The 18,767-nt window shown below is 40.7% G+C and overlaps 1 protein-coding gene across 1 annotated transcript in view; it reads right to left on the bottom strand.

The window, feature by feature from the left end:
* CNTN1 (contactin 1) overlaps positions 1 to 18,767 on the bottom strand; it is a 473,636-nt gene that overhangs the window by 117,178 nt on the left and 337,691 nt on the right. The window contains exons 13-16 of the mRNA XM_090042334.1: positions 16,671 to 16,788; positions 14,228 to 14,378; positions 11,528 to 11,655; positions 8,184 to 8,359 (exon numbers count right to left, since the gene is read on the bottom strand). Coding sequence (XP_089898460.1) covers positions 8,184 to 8,359; positions 11,528 to 11,655; positions 14,228 to 14,378; positions 16,671 to 16,788 — 573 coding nt within the window. The remainder of the gene's footprint in view (positions 1 to 8,183; positions 8,360 to 11,527; positions 11,656 to 14,227; positions 14,379 to 16,670; positions 16,789 to 18,767) is intronic.

Raw genomic sequence — 18,767 nt, 5'->3', positions numbered from 1 at the left:
GGAGAGCAAGATAACTTATCCTGTTGTTTTCCATGAATAGATTTATAGAGAAGATGTTTAATTAAAAAATAATGAAAATGTTTGCTGCAAGTCATGGCATGAAAAAGTACAGAAATATAAAATAATACTAGGTATCTATTTAATGAAATGCTACATGAGAAACATATCACTCATACAAAGCAATTTTGTCTGCTATGTCCAGCCAGGGAGCTACCACTGTCTGCAAATCATAAACTAAGTCAGAAAAATAAGCAGATTCTGGACAACTCTCACTTAATAACAATTCTACCATCCAAGTTACGCTGTGTGGTTTACAAAGACATCTGTAATAAAGGGATTCACTTTCCTTGTATGTTCTCCCTGGTCTACTACTTATTCTTTGTCTTAAGGATGAATTTAGTGCTTAGGCATGCTATTGAACAGAGGAAAATTACAGAGGGAAGAGACAGCATCCCAGATCCAGTGAATACTCTATTATGTGGTCTTAAGTTGAGTGCCTTCCTCTGCTTTCAGATTTTTGAGAAGACTTGGGTCAGCAGGTTAATGTTTACATAAGAAAACTGTTTTTTGATAAGAAAAATGGTCAAATAAACATGTTTGAAAAAACCCCCATGGCTAGATACCCCCTAATGGGTAGGGGCATTCCTTAACAACAGACTCACTTCTAAGTCTGCAAAACTAGGTCTACACTTAGGTATGGGAACTTAGTTTGAGAAAACTTCAGAATTAAAATTTTGTACAGCACCTTGCACAAGTTACAGTGCACAGAGGCTGATAATAGGAGAAGTAAATTGCAACTGCTGATAATTTATCTATCTGATCTTAAAAGAGGACCAATGCAATGATTTGTGAACTTTACTTGTTAAACAAAAGAGATAAAAGGAAATTTATGTTCCTTCATCCAGTTGGAATTGAGACCTTGGAAGCAGATTATATTTACCACAAGGACCAAACATGGTGCCTGGAAGGAGGACCTAAAATCTCTCACACGCGCATGCATTACAGATGCTAATGACAAGTCTGAAATTAAACCACTTTGCATGAAATGATCATTTATAGGATCACATCACTTTTCTCCATAGTTGCACTGCTTACCAATATAGGTATTCCAATGACTCACAAGTTTCTTGATACCATCCTCAAAGAACCTTTTTGGTTGCTGTGACAGCCCCTCCTGCACTGTGGGTTGCGCTTCTGCATCACTGGCAAAACCAGCCTGGGGTTCATCTACTGCTGACGTGTGGTGTTTTTGAACTTCTCCATCTACTCGCTGACCTTCAGCTAGGCCTGAGTTCTCAATGTATTGTGCCACAATCCTGCAGTGAAATTTGCTAGATGCCTCTGGCCCACAAAAAGCAATGATAGAAGGCTGCTCTTTGATGCGCATTGACTATGGCATGGTCAGGTTGTTTACACACTCATTAGCACCACACAAAGGTTCAAAACCATGGGTGCGTTTAACAATGTTGTGATCAGTGTTTGCTGCTGCTGCGTAATTTCCAACTTTGTCAGACATGCAAAGGGGGCAACTATTTTGCCTTTAGTTTCTGAAACACTCTGCATAATAAATATTACAATGAAAATTCACCACGGAAACAGGAAAACCTTCTTACATGCTTTTAACAGAAGTCATAATAGATAGGTCGGGGTCGGCAACATTTTTGGGCAGAGTAGGGAAACCCCCTTGACTTAGAAGACGGTGTGCCAAGGGTAGATGGTGGGGAATTTGAGAGGGGTCCGATCCTTGTTGTGGCAACACAGCCCTGGCCCCTTCCCCACTGTCTACCCTCAGGCAAGCAAAATGCTTCTGTGTGCCACACTCAGGCACCCATGCTGGGGGTTGCCTACCACGGCAATAGGTTATATGAAATTATATTAAAATACTTCTATTTTGTTTAATCAGTAGATCTGTGGCTGCCATCTTCAAATTCTTCTGTACACTGCCTCATTAATAGCATCATGTTCTTATCCCAATTATTTTAAAAAAAGAAGATAACAATTTCCAAGTGGAAAGCCTTTCAGACATTTCTGTCAGAAGAAGCAGTAGTTTTGAAAGGATCAAGGAACTGAATCCACTGACTGCTTTCCTGTCACCTCTACCTATTTCAGCTCTACTCTATATTTGGATAACCAAGAAAACAAGAAGGAACAAATGAGGCAAAAAGGGGGGAGCTAGCTCCTTATGGCATGAGCCCTAACAAAGCTGGTCCTTATGGAATGATGCCAGAATTACTTTAAAAAAAGACAAAACAAAACAGCCGCAACCCCCCTGTGGGCAGCAATTCCAAGACCCTACAGAGCTGTAAACACATATGCTGGCTTTGCAAAAATGTGACTGTTGGTAGGCACAACATCGGCATCCCCTGCTCTCTCTAGAAATCTATATCACATTAGGTACATCATTTTCCATAGCTTGTTTCCAGATTTGACATTTTTAGTTCAATATATTACAAAAAAACCCCAGAAGGAAACCTTGGTTTAATGTGGGAGAGAAGAAAACTTTATTTTAGAACAAGCCACACATAATGAAATGCAATGGGATATTTCAGCAGGGATTTTCATAGGGGTTAAGAGGAGTTTGCCACTGATTCCTTTGTATTCCTTTGAAAATCACAGTGTTAAAGTAAGATATAAGACCAAGCAGGAAGGGTAAAAACCCATCTGCCTTCAACAAGCCACTTTCTTTTGATCTCCATTTCACTGTATTGCCTTACATCTCTCAGTCTTTTCCTCTCCCCTTAAAGATGAGGAGTCAAACCATTTACATTATTTTATCCATAGACATCATCCAGATGTTACCTCTTCTGAATGAAATTAATCTGCCAGAATGCCAGATGGTCTCTCAAGATTCTGAACACATCCATTGCAATCTAGTTTTGCTTTCATTAAAGAAAAACAGAGTAGAGCGAAATATCAAGTCTCAGTTCCACTGTCCTCCTACTAAGAAAATGCAGAAATAACTTTTCAAGTTTTGTTTAATAAAAGGTAATTGACAGAGTAACAGTTGTAAAAGATGCTCAAAAGATGTTGGTCCACAGAAGATACATCAAGGATGGGTGGACAAGAATTCCAACTGTTCACACTGAAACTTGCTTTTAGTATGCATCTGATTTGTTTACTGTACTAAGTAGGATTATGGCACCATTCTCCACTCTGATATGCCCATTAACAGGTAAATGTATTTCACAAGCATATCAAAGGGAAATTATAGCCCTTGTATCACTATAGGTAGATGGGTAGATATTTTATCTTTTTTTGTCAATAAAAACTTAAGTTGAATAATTAATTTTTAAAAGTATCAAAACAGTCAGTTCTTCAACTTTAAATATACATGAAAACATCAACTTAGTAAATAAGAAACATTGAAGCACCTGAGGCTAAATTTCCTTGAATCTTGAAAAAATATGTTAATGCTTTGCTCCTCAGTCAAATAACCAAAGGAACAAACATGCATAAAGTTAAACATATTGGCCGCATCCAGACAAGTGCGGACATCTGTTTCCCCTCTGACACTTGTCTCCAGGGAATGCCTATGCCATACATGTTCTGGCATGTGGTAGGTTACCCCAGATGGAGTAGGAGAGGCTGGGGCCAGAAACTGTTCTGGCCCCAGCAGCCTTACCCAGGGTCCTGGGGTCCTTGGGGAGTTGCAGCAGCAGTGTGGCCAGCAGCTGGAGTGTGGCTCCAGCTGTCTGGGCTCTGGTTTTGTGTGGCATATGCTGCCGCCATGTGTACTGTCCCACTTTTTTTTGCCATAGGTTTTTTTGACCCTGGGACATGCCAGAGTCAAAATCCCCACCCCTGCACTGGAAGGTACCACCGTGGGGAACACCTGCACTTCTGCAGTGCCACATACTGCATGTCTGTGCTTGTTTGGATGTGGCCATTGAGTTTATTAGTAGAGTGTAGAAAACCCTATTCACTAGAACATGTACTAAGTGAAACATATTTTTCCTCGTTATGTAGCACTATCATAAATTGTCATATGAAATCAATCTGAAACCACTGACAAGTGTTCTCAAAAATGAATGGTAGTACAATTGTGCTGCAAATTACTATTGTCTTCAGTAACTGATGACACTACTAAAGCTTACTTTTCAAGATAAAAGATTTATTTGGGTATTTACATAAATATCATTAACACTGCATTATGCACTTGTGACAAAAATATTAACTTTACTTCAGAAACTGAAGTATGGTGATGCTATAAGGTTTCAGCATGTTGATCTGCACTATCACCATAAATTAATAGCCACGTTATTCAAAAGACGTAAGCAGCTCCTCCAACAATAGGAAAGTGTAGACCAGAATGCATACACAGTATTTATTCTGTTACATAGCAGCATGTAACATGCAACACGCTTGATCAAATGAGTTTGGTTAGATGCCATTTAAAGTCCAAGTAATTACAGACATGGAAACTGGAAATCTTAAGCAAATCTGCCACCTGGTGGCTAAAAGTCAAAACTACAAGAAGGTACCTAAAAGGTACGAAGAAAAAACTGCAGAGTATTTACATCCAGGCACAAAGGTAGTGCATGGATGTAAAGGCAAAGAGCATGAATTAATGGACGCATCTACATAAGACATTTACTGCACAGTAGACTACTTAGCTGCACAGTAAATGTTGTGTGTCTACACGTGTACCCCCATTAGGCTCTAGTAAACTAATTTACACCATAGCAGGATGTTGTAAATGCAAGTACTATCCTGCTGCAGAGTATAAAACTCCATAGAGGCTGCTCCAGCTGGCTGGGGCATGAGGGTACTTCAGTGTGGGGGCTGCCTGCTGGCTAGCCCCGCACTAAATCACCCTCATACCCCAGCCAGCCCCTCCCTCCACATTGAGCTGCGGGCAGGCTGAACCCCTAGGCTCCCTGCCAGCTGAGACTGCTCCAATCCTGCTCAACATGCTGCACTCTCAGGCACACATGAAAATGTGCACTCAAGAGCAATAAACTAAGGTGTGATAAGCAAGGAGTGATTCAAGTGCATTAATATGCATTTATAGACATGCCCAACAGTAAGTAAAATATCAAGTAAATGGAATAGCAAGAATTTTACCTACATATGCCCTTCATAAATAATTAATTACACTTGAGCATAAGGGCTAGGGACGTACATTATACATAAACCAGTTTAAGTGATCAGAAACTGGTTTAAGCCTGTAACAGAATATAAGTTCAGTGCACATAAACCAGTTCAAACTGGTTTATGTAATGTCTGCCCCAGACCCCTTGCTGGTTTAAGTTAAAGCAGAGTCCTGCAGCATCCCAGATGCTTCAAAGCTCTGGGCTGGGCTGGGCTGGGCCTGGGCCTGGGCCTGCCCCTCTGCTCCCTGGCCGGAGCTCTGGCGGAGACTACAGGCACAGCAGGGTCTGACTGGCTTCTCCCTGCCCCCCATCCCTTTGCTGCTCACTGCTCGAGCAGGGATTCCCCCCTCCCATCTCCCACAGCATAGACCCCAGCCCCATGGACCCTAAGCATATGGTATGCTGGCTAATGCTGAGATGTGTGTGTGTGTGTGTCTCAAATTTCACTAGGACAGGCAGACAAAATAGTATCTGCTAAAGGCTTTTTAGAGCTAATCAACAGGTCAGCTGGCAATGTCCCTCCACTCTTCCCTTGGAAAAAGTTGTTTAACAAGAGCTTAAACTAATGATACAGGCTTTTGTTTTTTTGATAGGCTGATAAACACTGTGTTATCAGCTACATGCTGGCTCCCTCATCTGTCAGGTTTGCAGACAGTATGAAGACGCAGGGAAAGGGAGATTGAAAAGCTCAGTATCATCAACAGATGCATGCACTGCACACACACCCCTTTGTCTCAGAGTGCTAGCCAGGGGCTGGTGGCTGGCAATACTCCAGCCCTTTGAGCAGCAAGTGGGTAAAAGCTTGGGGCTATGCAGGCCAGGTGGGGATATAATTTCTCCTTAATCAGAACATCCTGATGGGGCCTGGCCCCACTTCAGGGAAACGAGGGCTGCTCTAGCACCGCCAGCTTCTAGCCTGATCCATTGCAGGCATGCACATGCATTTCTTCAGTCCAGAGGGAATGTCTGTGCAATCGCAAACAGATTCAATCTAGGCAGGTTAGACTAACCTTCAAAAATTGAATCAATTTAGGCTCAAGCTTCTTGAATGTCGGTCCCCAGCCAAAGTGAAAAGTCAAACTGATGGAGGGCATTTTCAACCTAGTCATCAAGTTTTGAAAATCCATGCATTTTTTTTACAATACCCTATTAGTCCTTATTACAAGAAACCCCATTCTAAACAATTATTTAAATACAAAGCTCAGGTGCAAAGATAAAGGCCCAATCCTGATGCTGTACAGAGATCAGTAGCGATTCATAGGGGGTGCACATGCACCACATGAAAGCACTGGTGCACCCCCGTCAGGCCACGCTCCCTGCTCAGGTAACAGGTCGGGGGGGGGGCAGGCGGAAGTGCCTGTGTCCCCCCTGCAAGCACTGGAAGTTGGCTGTGGCCGCTTCTGGGAGCACCACGGCCCCTTCAAGGAGCACCACAGCCATGGAGCAGCGCAGCCGCTCACTGGTTGGTAAGTTTTGCCACAGATTGGCAATAGGGGATCCCCCCCACCCAGTTGGCAAGATTGGCTACAGGGGGACCCCCCCCAATCAATGTGATCAGGGGATGCTCCCCTGGTCACTGACTGGTTGCTGGGGGCAGGGCATGTGCCCCCCCGACTAAGGTGGCACCAGTCACCCATGAAAGAAATCCTCCTGTTACCAGTCCAATCCACCTCTTTCTGTTCAGACTGATAAAGACTGAGACCACTGTGGAAGAAGGCATGCTTGCTTCAGGTTTGAAAGAATTGCAGCTCTATAAGAGGGGGAATTCATGCAAAGCAGCTGCCTCGGCTACAGCAAATATAGCATTTATTAAAGAATGACATCCTGGGGTACAATGAATGGGAGAGGATTTATGTCCAAAATTAGGTGGAAAAAAGCGTTAATCCCACATATTCCTTAAGTGCCAAGACAAGTAACTTTGTATTCATTTTGTATTACCCTTAAAAAACATCTTACTCAACATTTACAGGTTTTTTTAAGCCCATCCATCATCTTGTACAATCTTTGAACCCAGAAGTTGGGCTGGACAAACACAGGCAGGTAGTACCATCTATCCATCTTAAAAAAATCTGTGTTATATTTGGTGTCCTCCTACCTACTCACTTGCTATATGCACAGTTCATCATTCATTATTTACTACTCTTTCATGTTATATGCTTGTCTTGCAGTAAGGTATCAGAAATATTATTATAGACTAGACTGCTCATTTTTTATTCCCATTGGTGAAAACATAGTCACACAAGTACTCACACTGAAAACAACAGCACTAACTGTATGTATAAGTACTTACCCATAGAAGTAAGGGGATCGTGCAATCTAGTCTTGTGAAATCTAAATGATCAGTCACACTATCAGAATACCAAATGTGAAGAATCTGAATACAGTACATTTAATCCATTCACTAAAACTATTCAAATACATTCAAACATACCAGGACAAGTTTGTGAGTAATTCAGAAACACAAAATCAGAGTTACTTTTGTCAAACTGTTGAACTGTAATGAGCGGTGTAGGTTGTAGCTGTGTTCATCTAAGGCCTTGGGCAGACTTTTTTGGGTAAATTCAGTATCTTTTATTAGAACACCTCAAATAGTTGGAAAAATTTTCTTAGCAAGCTTTTGGGCACAAATACCCTTTGTCAGGCTTTCTCAGCCTGACAAAGGGTGTTTGTGCCTGGCAGGTTGCTAAGAATTTTTCCAACTATTTGAGTTGGTTTAATAAAAGATACTGGATTTACCCAAAGAACCTTGTCTGAGTTATAATGGAGAATTTGACAAGCTCTAACTTGGCAACTGGAAATTTTTCAAAAGTTTTAATGAAAAGTATTTTAATGAAATACTAAAGTAAATTGTTCATGGAAAAGATGAACTTTAAGAAAAAAAATTTTACTTCTATATCTCTCATGACTAAAAATTATAAATAATATTTATATGCCTTTGTCATGGTCTATAATTTTAGGCTTCTTTAAATAGGTTAATCATTTTACTGGTGCATTTTCCTGGACACAACATACTGGAATATGATTGAACAGAAAATACCACCTTGCTATGATAGTGAAAAACAGAGTTTAGTAATCAGGTAAAGGTCTTACCATAACACTTCTTTCATAATGTTCATATTCTCTCTCAAAATCTATTACATAGCCATTTAGAGACCAAATAAATGTCAGGTCTAACGAGGGGTCGTGGGATGCAATACACTGCATAGTGGCATTCTCTCCCACTGTGACATCAACATTAATTGGAGCTAAAGTAATCTTTGTAGCTTCTGTGAAATTAAAAGAAAACATGGAAAATTCCAGTAAGCAAGTGCACACAGAGATGCAAATTCAGCTCCATATCTGTTTAATTATACATGAAGGAAATTTGTTTATACATTGTTTACATGATTACATTTCAAAGGAGAAAACTGATTAGAACAAAGGAAATAATGGTATGACTAAAGCATCCTGCCTGCTTGTTCTCTGGTAACAGGTATTTTTAGTTTCTGAACCATGATGACTGACCTACTATGTTGAATCACTTTTGTTCAATAGCTGTTTAACATGCAGAAAATAGGTGATGACTCTTGTATGATTCAGCATGTATTTTTTCCATATACTAAATCTGCTTTTTAGTCTGTATTGTTATAGAAGGAGAGCTCCACTCAAATCACTGTATGCTGGCTAGAGAACTGTCAAAATGGATCTGAAGACTTCTAGTATTCTACCTTTGGAAGGGGGATTTCAATATGTCTTTTGAGAAAAAGTACTTCATTACTTATGGAAAACTGCAAATAACTATGTAAGGAAAAGAATAGAAAGAAGAAGAAGGAGGAATAAATCCCCAACACAACTTCCTATAGTCCAGCAAAGAAGACCAGGAAGGTTCAAGAAGGATGTCAACAGCACATTTATCTTACTGTTACCAAAGATACTGATGTTACAGAATCTCATAACCAGAAGTAAGTAGATAAGGGTATTCTAATACTATATATAATTTCTTGGTTGATTTTATAGCCATCTTTCAATTTTGTATGGCACTTAAAAATTTTGTATCAATTTAAAAGACATTCTGTAGGCATTCCTAATATATCCATCAATGTCATTTCTAGGAACCAAATTATGAAATGTTTCAACTGGCCTTGTTTTTGAGGGTTAAAGCTGTAATGCAAGGAATGTGGCTCAGTCTTTGGTTTACCTTCATTGATATAATACATCAGAATCCTCCAGCATTGAAAGAAATGGTTTAAGTTGAGTTTATAACTCACAAAAGTTTTTACTAAGTATAATATCTACTTTAGTTAGTCTGTAAGATGAAAATCTATCCTGCCTTTCACAATTAAGTATATGAGCCTAAGATACTCATATTGCAGTATATGGAAAAATACTAACGACATTTTAGTTTGTATTAGGCAAGAGTATATGTGGTAAAAACCATTGTACAAGATACTGGTAAGACCTCATTTAGAATACTATGCAGTTCTGGTCACCAGAATTAAAAAAAAGATTAACTTAAACTGGAAGAAGGTCAAAAGAGGGTCACTAAGATTGTAAAGGGAATGGAAACCTTTTCATGCGGAATAAAACTAAAGATTTAGTTTAGTTCAAAAAGAAATTAACAGGGGATATGATCACAGTCTTTATGAGCATATTTCTGCAGTGAATTTTAGGGAAGGAGAGGAGATTTTCTGACTGAAAAACAAAGGTGGCATAAGAGGAAATAATTTTATGCTGGTTAGAGATAAATTCGGATTTGAAGATTCCGCACTATTTGGGTGCATCTAGATATGCGCTTTACTCCAGAGCTCACTAATTAGTTCCGCAGTAAAGCAGCATCACCACCTGCATGGGCCCCTTTATTAGGGCACAGTAAATTAATTAACTCCATTGTAGGATAGTACTGTCTGGACAAGTACTCTCCTATGGCGAGGTCATTCAGTGTCCCGAAATGCACATGCAGACAGAGATTGGGACTGACTGGGGCACGAGGGTGCTCTACTGCAGGGGCTGCGTGATGACTAGACCTACACTGGGCACCCTTGTGCCCCAGCCAGCACCTTTGCAGCATGTTGAGCCTGGCTGACAGGCTGACCCCTGGGGCTGCTCCACCATGCTCAACAAGCTGCGGTCCAAGGCACATCTGTAAATGCTGCATTTGGGAAATAAAAACTGGGGTGCAAACTGTGCTGGGGTTTATTTCTGCATGTTAATTGCATGTGTAGATTCACCTTCTGAGGAGTAAAGTTTTGGAATGGTCTTCAAAGCAAAGTGTAGGGGAAAAGGAACTTGAATTGCCCTAAGACTGAACTTGGCAAGTTTATGGAAGGGATGGTATAATAGGGCAGGGAGTTCTGGCTTACCAATCAGTGTGATAAAGAGTCATATATTTGCAATCCCCATGCTGGGATATGGAAAGAGTTCTTCCAAACTAAAATGTGTTTGAGAATCTCATACTTCAAGGCCTTTGCTGGTTACAGGTTGAAGCTAGGAAAGACTGTTTCCCCCCTCATAAATGTTACCACCTTCTGGACTGTTTTTCCCCTTCCTCCGAGGCACTGGGTTTTTGCCACAGAAATGATTGGGGGGCTTCACTGGGGTATGGATGCTCCCTGTACTTAGAAAACCAACAAGTTCCTGGACAAAGGGTTATACCAATGTCCAAACCTGGATTCAGGAAGAAATTTTTCCAGTAAGTCAGACAGACAGAAACCATGGTGAGGTGGGGGGTACCTTTGTTTGTTTTCGTATCTTCCTCTGTAGCATGGGGAATGGCCTAGGATTTTCTGAGTGTACAATAACCAATCTCTTCCCCTTTATTGCAATGATATGGCATTGGTAGTGCCCTTCTCTGTCCTACATGTGTGTTCTTGGTGTTCCAGGTATTTTGCCTTGTTTGAAGTGATAGCTATGGGATTTCTAGGGTTAATGAATCCCTGTAAATCTGGGCAACTGGGCTCAGTGTCCTACGAGGCCCCTTCCAGTCCCATGCTTCTTTGTATGCCAGATGTATATTTATTTAGGCATGTGACACTATGTTATAAAGTCAAACACATATTTAATTCAGTCTCGTCACTGATTCTCTGAAAAAGGCCAGAGAAGAGGTAAGGAGGGAAGAGGTAAGGAGGAGCCAGGAAGAGAATAAGCACAGTCCCATCTCTCTCTTCTGGTCTGCAGTCAAGTAGATAATGGAGAAGAAGTAGCTTACCACCTAAATGGGAACATCACTTCATTGACTCTTCTGTGGAAGAAGTAATACTGGACTGAGATGCAACGTTTCCACTGTCCCTCCTTGAATGAGGAAGGAACAGGCTTACTCTTACATGAACTATCCCTTCACATCCAGTTACATTGGAAAAAAATGACATAAAATGGTTTCCAGGAGAAGCCTTATATTGGGAAAAAAATAATAAATTACAGGAAGTTATCTGATATGAATAGTGAAAGTGGAGTTTTACCTGTGATTTCAAGAGTACCAGAATTGTTAGCTTTTCCTCGGTTATTTTCTGCAAAACATGTATAAGTGCCTTCATCCAGCTTTGTGATATTCAAAATTTCTAGGCTTCCATCATCCCAAATGTGTATACTATTGAAAGGATGAAAAACCATCAACTGATTTCATTCACTGTGTATCCAAAAAAAGACAGGGCTTGCACCAGGAACTTCAACACAAGACAGAAGACAGATCATAAGGGTCTCTCATAGGCTTATACCCACCTAAAACACAAACTAATTTCCAATTATTGTATCCAGGTCATAGAATACAATACTGCTTCCAGAGCATATGATAATGGTGTACTGTGGTTTTAACAAATGGACTTTTGGGGGCTTTAAAAGCAGCACAGGAAGGGGACTTAGAGGTGACATAGTATCTAATTTTATAAGTGAGCAAAACAGTGTTAAGTTTCACTTTATTTTTCAGTTCTGATCAGGGCTGTTCAACTTCTAAGAGGCCGGGGCAGTACTAATGAGGACAGTGCTAGTGGGGGACACAGGCTCACCAGGCTGCATGGCGCATGCATATGCCCCACACTCCTCACTTGACTGTGTACATGGTACCTTAGCTCATTTTCAGCTCCCTGCAGAGCCCCCCATAACACCATGCCACATGGGCACTCTAGGCTGCTGGCTCCAATGGCACCACAACCTATGCTGTGATGCAGCATAACTCAGAAAAGGGAAGGGGAGCTCTGAGACCCTGTCTGCTGCTATAGCTGGAGCAATAGGGGAGCCCAGAGGAATGCATGTGACCCACAGACTGCCTTTACTTGGATCACAGACTAGAACAGGGCTGTCCAACTAGCTGTCTGGGGGCACATGCAGCTTTGAGGGGTTAATCTCCAGCCCCTGAGCTCCCACTCCCTCTATTGCTCTAAATGCTGGTGCAGCCAGGATCTCCAGCTTTCCCCTCCTTCCTCTGGTTTCTGCTTCCTGACCCCGACCCATGGATACAGTGCAGCACACAGTGCTGGATAAGTCCATGCACAGTTCAGCAGGGATGCCCATGGCTGGTGAGCTGATGTCCATGCACTCAGTGAAGTGGGAGTGGGGTACTGCCCACAAGACATCAGTCCTAGTGGGCCCTTGGCTCGCACCACTGAGGCCTTGCACCCTGGCCCATAGAAGCTGGATAGCTCTGGACCAGAACAATGAGACATTACTTGGTATCTTTATGGAACGGGGAGTTCTCTGTCCCCTCTCACCCCTGTTCATGTTTCAAACGCAACTTAGAATAAAAAGCAGATACAGTTCTAGGCCTGTTTTACCACATGCCTGTGGGTATACCATAATGCCTGGGTCAGCAACTTTTCACCCATCCACTGCTGTTGGCCACTACTCCCCTCTGCAGCACCCAAGCTGCCTGCTACTGCCTCTGCCACATATACTGCCCACTCTCATCCCCAACACCAGGGCTGTGAAGGGGGGCTGCACAGTACAGGGCAGAGGGGGGCACTCTGAGGCTGAGGTGGGTGCCACTGGTCCCCCATGTCTCTGTAGGCTGGATCCAGCCCAAGGTCTGCTGTAGTTTGTCTATTCCAGATTTTTATTCTTTTCATATTTAAAATATATAACCTTTACAACTGATGCATTTTGATCAATTTTAAATAATTATTGAAAACTACACACACCCTTTTAGGCAACCTCTGAAATTTTAGGTTGATTTTGGGGGACTCTATAAACAGACAAACTTTGAGGGCTGGATTTAGAGGTTTGAGAATCTCATTTCATGTACAATTTAAAAGTTCATTTGTGTCATGCCACAAATGACATCCCGTGACTTTAATATATAAGTCACATTTATATAGGCCAAGAGAGTATATTAATTTGTTTTGGCAAGCATGATATATAAGCAAGGGACTGAGGAACATGCTGGTTTGTGCATTCTAACTAAACAAAAAGGAAAAACATTAAATTAAACACAAACTCAAATTTTAATTGTGTTAAATAAAAAATCCTGGAGAAACGGCATACCTTTGTCAATACAAATCTACATGCTATGCTGATTTAAGAAACTAGGAAATTCTTGTAAAATACCATGAGACCATTATCTATACACCTGGCATTCCCTGGCTATACTGTTTCTGCTCATGACAGTGTAGGCTCATTTTTGCAACTGTGGTGGTAGTAAAATCAGTAGGGGTCACTCATGGGTAGCCTCCAGTCCTACCCTCCTTTCCTCATGGCTTCAGAGTGCCCTGGAAAGTAGAGAGAACAGCACAGCTCCAGGGGAGAACTTCTAGAGGATTACAATTACCAGTTAGTAACATTTCTTTTTCCTTCACGTCCCTGCAGTTCAAGACAGTAGAAAAATAGCAACCAGTGCCAGGTAAAACAGGGCAACTGAAGCGGCCTCTTTTAAATAAAGACTAAAGCACTGCTCTGTCAAACCTAATATTGCAGTTGCATGAATAATTCTGAGTAAAATAAGTGTACTCACTGCAAGTCTATGGGGAAGATTGATATGCAAGATGAGAATAAGTATGCAAGGTATTTTGTATTTTTAATTAAGAAGGGGGCTTTGATGATTAAATTATTGGAGCAAAATCCAATCAATTAATACAAGCTTTGCATTTAGACTCAGTTGCGATTTAAGCTAAATGCCAAGCACCAGATAAGGGTTTTATGACACACTGCACTGAATAACAGTAAATACTGACCGGCTCCCATTTACCAGCAGTTCCGTTCCTTTGCTCCATGAGAATTTTGGTTTGGGAGCAGCTTTAGGCTTGCATTCAATTATCACACGTCCTCCTCTAGCAGCCAAGATCTTCTTTTTCATTGGGTTCAGTTCAAAATTAGGAGGTGAAGCTGATAGAAGAGAATAATCAAGACATTGCCGTTTTGTTTTTGCAGTGTGCACAGGGCAGTTTGCTTATGACAGTAAAAATAACCTGTGTGGGTGGCAGAACTAAAGACCCGTGCCGTTGTTCCACTACTGAGGTGAACAAGAAAAAGCTCCACAGTAGTAGAAAGAGCTACATAAATGATGTATAATGGTGTGCCACTCCTGAACTTATTTTCTGCTGATTTCAGTTTCCTTTGACATCTGATCTCGCTGTAGTATAGGTCTGACTCGGAGCTCTCGGAAATCAATATAAAGACTGGCACAGATGTCATATTGCTTTGAATCACACCTTGAATATTTAAGGTTCTTATAATGTAACATGTTCATCTTGCTGTAAGGGTCAAACTTAAAATTTGTTTCCATTCTTGGTTATTATTAACAGCCCTATAGGAACATGTAAGCACAATCCCCTTAGTTTTCTTCCACTGGGCCAACTGCTCAGCCAAAACCTAGTCTCATTTGTTGTAAAAGCAGCTTCAATTAAGTTCAGCAGGAGAAACGAGACATATCTGAGGTCAGACCTTGGCTCATTGATTTTCCCCTCTAAAATTGATCATAAGAGAAAATGCTTCTATTTTATTGTCTTTCTTGTCTTTGTACCAACACTGTTTGTAAAGCCAGAGAAACAAGCACAGCTGAGGGAAACAAATCTGTTAATCAATTGCAGCAGTACAGAGAAAACTATAAACCACTGGTTACGCTTACATATTATCAATAAGCATTTAATAATGAACAAGCAACCAGATAACTAACACCTTCATTCCTCAATTTGTGTTTTTGTGAAGTCTAGTAGGTCTGGTGGTGAGTGGGTGAATGGAAAAGAATAACAACTAACAGGGAATTACTGGAGTAGCGCAGTGGGCTGAGGAACTCGAGTGAGCGATAGGAGAACAAAGGAAGGAGAACCAAAGGACTAGAGGGGGCCAGGAAGTAAGAGGGCAGAGGAAGTGGGAGAAGGGCAGGTGAATGTGGGAGAGAGAGGCTGGGACCCAGAAAAGCGGTCCTGATGGGCAGCAGGTATGAGATATATGAAATGCAAAAATTAAAAGGAAGCTAATTTGGGGAAACTCTGTGGTATGGTATGTCAGACAGCTGGGTCATCTAGCAGCATAATGATGTTAATTGAGAAGTTGTGCACAGAAGGCTCAGGGCCCCAGGCAATTTTGGGAGCTGCCCGTGGCAGCAAGGAACAGAGCCAGGCTGACCTGGCTCTATTGAATGGGGCTCTATCGAATCCTGCCCACCTGAGCTCCGCTCTCCCACTGGGTGCACACCCTGGACAACTCTGTGCTCCCACCAACCCAGCCCCACAGTCCATGCTCCCGCCCAGCTGCAGCTTTCCCCCGCCCACTGCCACTTCCCAACATACTGCCCAGGGAGAGCGCTGCAGCAGAGACACAAGGAGCCTCTAGAGGCTGGGGAAGTCGAGCAGGTCCCCCAGCAGCTGCAGTAGCGGCAGGAGTGTCTCTGCTCAGAATCTGTGCATGCCGGCTAGGGCCAGGGCCCTCCCACACATGATGGTGAGAGCAAAGTGCATGGTCTAGGAAGGGTACAATTAATTCGTGGGCACTCATGGGCTGGCTGAAACTGCCTGCCAGGCTGGATCTGGCCTGCAGGTCATGCTTTCCCCATCCCTGTCCTAAGTGTATTATGAGACTGGACAATGCTGTAATGCTTGACTGGCTGGACTGGGGCAGGAAAGAATGATGACAGGAGGAGCTTTACTTCACATAGTGTGTCGAGTGGTAGCATGGATTTTATAGAAAGTATTTTATAGAAAGATTTTATAGAGAGTATTTTATAGAAAGATGCCCAGTACAGCAGACCCAGTAGAGAGTTGTGAAGAGAGAAAAACCTCTTCATAACCAGTCTGCAAGGTCAAAATGATAGTGGTAGTCCAGAAGCACTGCAAACCCCTTGTTATGAAAGCAGATCTGATTTAATCTGATTTGGCTTTTAGTGGCAAGTCAGCATGGAGAGGTAAAACTGGACTTACACTATACTTAAAATTCAGTTCCTTGGCCACTTGGCAGTACTCTACTACAACCCTTCAACATTTCCATAATTAAACATCATCTCAATTATATTCAATAACAGAATTCAAAACAGATCTTCAGTATGTGATCCCAGAATGAGCAATGCGGTACCAAAAGTACTGCAATTTTCTCATACAAATCAGTGCCTGTAAATATGGAAAACATAACTATCATTTTAATCGGATTGGAAACTGTTTGACAAATAAATATCTCACTGACCTACTATCTTCAGTTCGGCATTAGCATAAATAATTCCATGTGCATTTTCTGCTATACATTGATACATTCCAGCATCCTCAAAAGTCAGGCCTCTTATTCTTAAATCTCCTTTCCCGTACTATGAATAAAAAAAAGAAAAGTAAAGTAATAAGAATATTATTATGCACTACACAATCTAAGATTTCTATTCATCCATATATCTCCCATTCTCTCTCTATTTTTTTGGTATTAATGTTGGTGTAGAATCCTTCACATCTTATTAAATACACTATTTTCCCCTATTTTACATTCCAGTTGTCATAGTCATGAATTACAACTACGATCTTTTAAACAAGAAAGAATCAGTGCTTTTTATCAGCTGAACAGAAAGAATATGGCTGAATGACATTATGTACACATATGTTAGACTACTGTATCTGTACTAAACCATATACTGTTGAAATGTAAGAGAAAATGAGAAGCAGGAATTACTTATTTTTTTAATCCACATGCTTACCAAACAAATCATGTCATGCAAGCCCCAGACCAGGACAATTTGATTTATTTCAACAAACTGTAAGAAAACATATACAGTGTATTGTTGCAAACTATTTTATACTAGGTATTGGTTCTGTTCAAGTCCAGTCCAGGTCCTAAACTGGAATGGAAATTTCCCTAAAAACTTCTGGAGGGTTCGTGTTAGCCACTTTGAACTTTTGCACTTCCACTAAGCAATAAATTGGCATTTATAAATGTATACCAGATATAGTTTAGGAAAAATAAAACAGTAGACTGAGAAAATGTTAAGATATTTGGAAACGACAAAAGAAGGGTAACTGTTGTAGGAAAAACATTTTAATAAACTATTTTCTTGAGAAAAAGAATGAGACTTTCTTCTTACATAAGGGTTGATTAGAGTGGGTGGGGTAGTCAAAAATTAAAGGAACAGTATTTCTCTGAATTTCCAGTAAGTGCCTGAATTACCTGTACCGTAGATAAAATATTTACATCAGCTTTCCTAAAGGAAGCCATCTTTGTGTATCAACCAGGGAAAATATCTCATTTAAAAATATCTGATTTAGAAATGCAAAATATTTTCATGGCACTTAGAAAATTTTCATTATTTTCTATTTTAAATCTTCTTATAAGTCCAAGAGTCTAATTCTGTGATTAATATTGGAGAACTACTTAACACGTTCTGCAATTTGGTTTGTAGATTTGTTAGCAAAAGCCAAGTTAAACAGAACAGTCAAGTAATTTTCTTTCTTAAATCACTTGTTTATAATTAACCACAAAAGCTAGAAAATACTATTGTTTTCTTCTAGTTTAATCCCTTTCCATATGGCAGACACTGATATCCCTACTCCCCCTAATCTCCCTACATTGTTTTTAGAAACGTAGCCAAAATAGCTCTACTCTATTGTCTTCTTTGTCTGCACACTAGTATCACTGTCAGAACAGCTCCACACACATAGCATAGTGTTAGTCAAATTGTGAACCTTTCTCTCATTACAGCAGCAGAGAGCAGACTATTGAGAGACCAACATGAACAATGGCTACTACACATATTTTTGAGAGTTGACTTAAAATAATATATTTAAGGTCTAGAAAGCACTCCTAAAAATGGGAAAGCTGGTGCAAAATTAAGCCTACATTATTTAACAGTCTCATACTCTTCTTCTCATGTCTCTACACTACCTTTGACCATGCTTGTGCTTGTTTATTGTACTTTGCAAGATCTTCCATTGTATATGTGCGTTTGAGCCTCATACTGACTTAGAGTGTATTTTATATATGAGAAAATGTATGTATATACATGTAATGTGTGTGTGTGTACATACATATATATATTATTTTATATATATGTGTACACACACACACACACACACACACATATATAAAGCAGAATGTAAGTAGAGACAACAGACATTTTATTTTTAAACCATTCCCTCTGTAACTCTCCATGACTCCTTTCCCTACCTTGTTTATGACAGATTAATGTTTAATAGGGTAAAAAGGATTTCAAGCCCTTTTTGGTGGAATTTTTAGAGACAAGAAAAAAAATTATGGTAGAAGTTCGTAGAAAAAGAGGTATTGCAAGTGTGTATTATTAAGAAC

The sequence above is a fragment of the Crocodylus siamensis genome, chromosome 4 (genome assembly GCF_052110815.1).
Source record: "Crocodylus siamensis isolate JL-2025a chromosome 4, ASM5211081v1, whole genome shotgun sequence".
NCBI lineage: Eukaryota > Metazoa > Chordata > Crocodylia > Crocodylidae > Crocodylus > Crocodylus siamensis.
The sequence above is the reverse complement of the archived record's forward strand: the minus strand, read 5'-3'. Positions and strand labels throughout refer to the sequence as shown.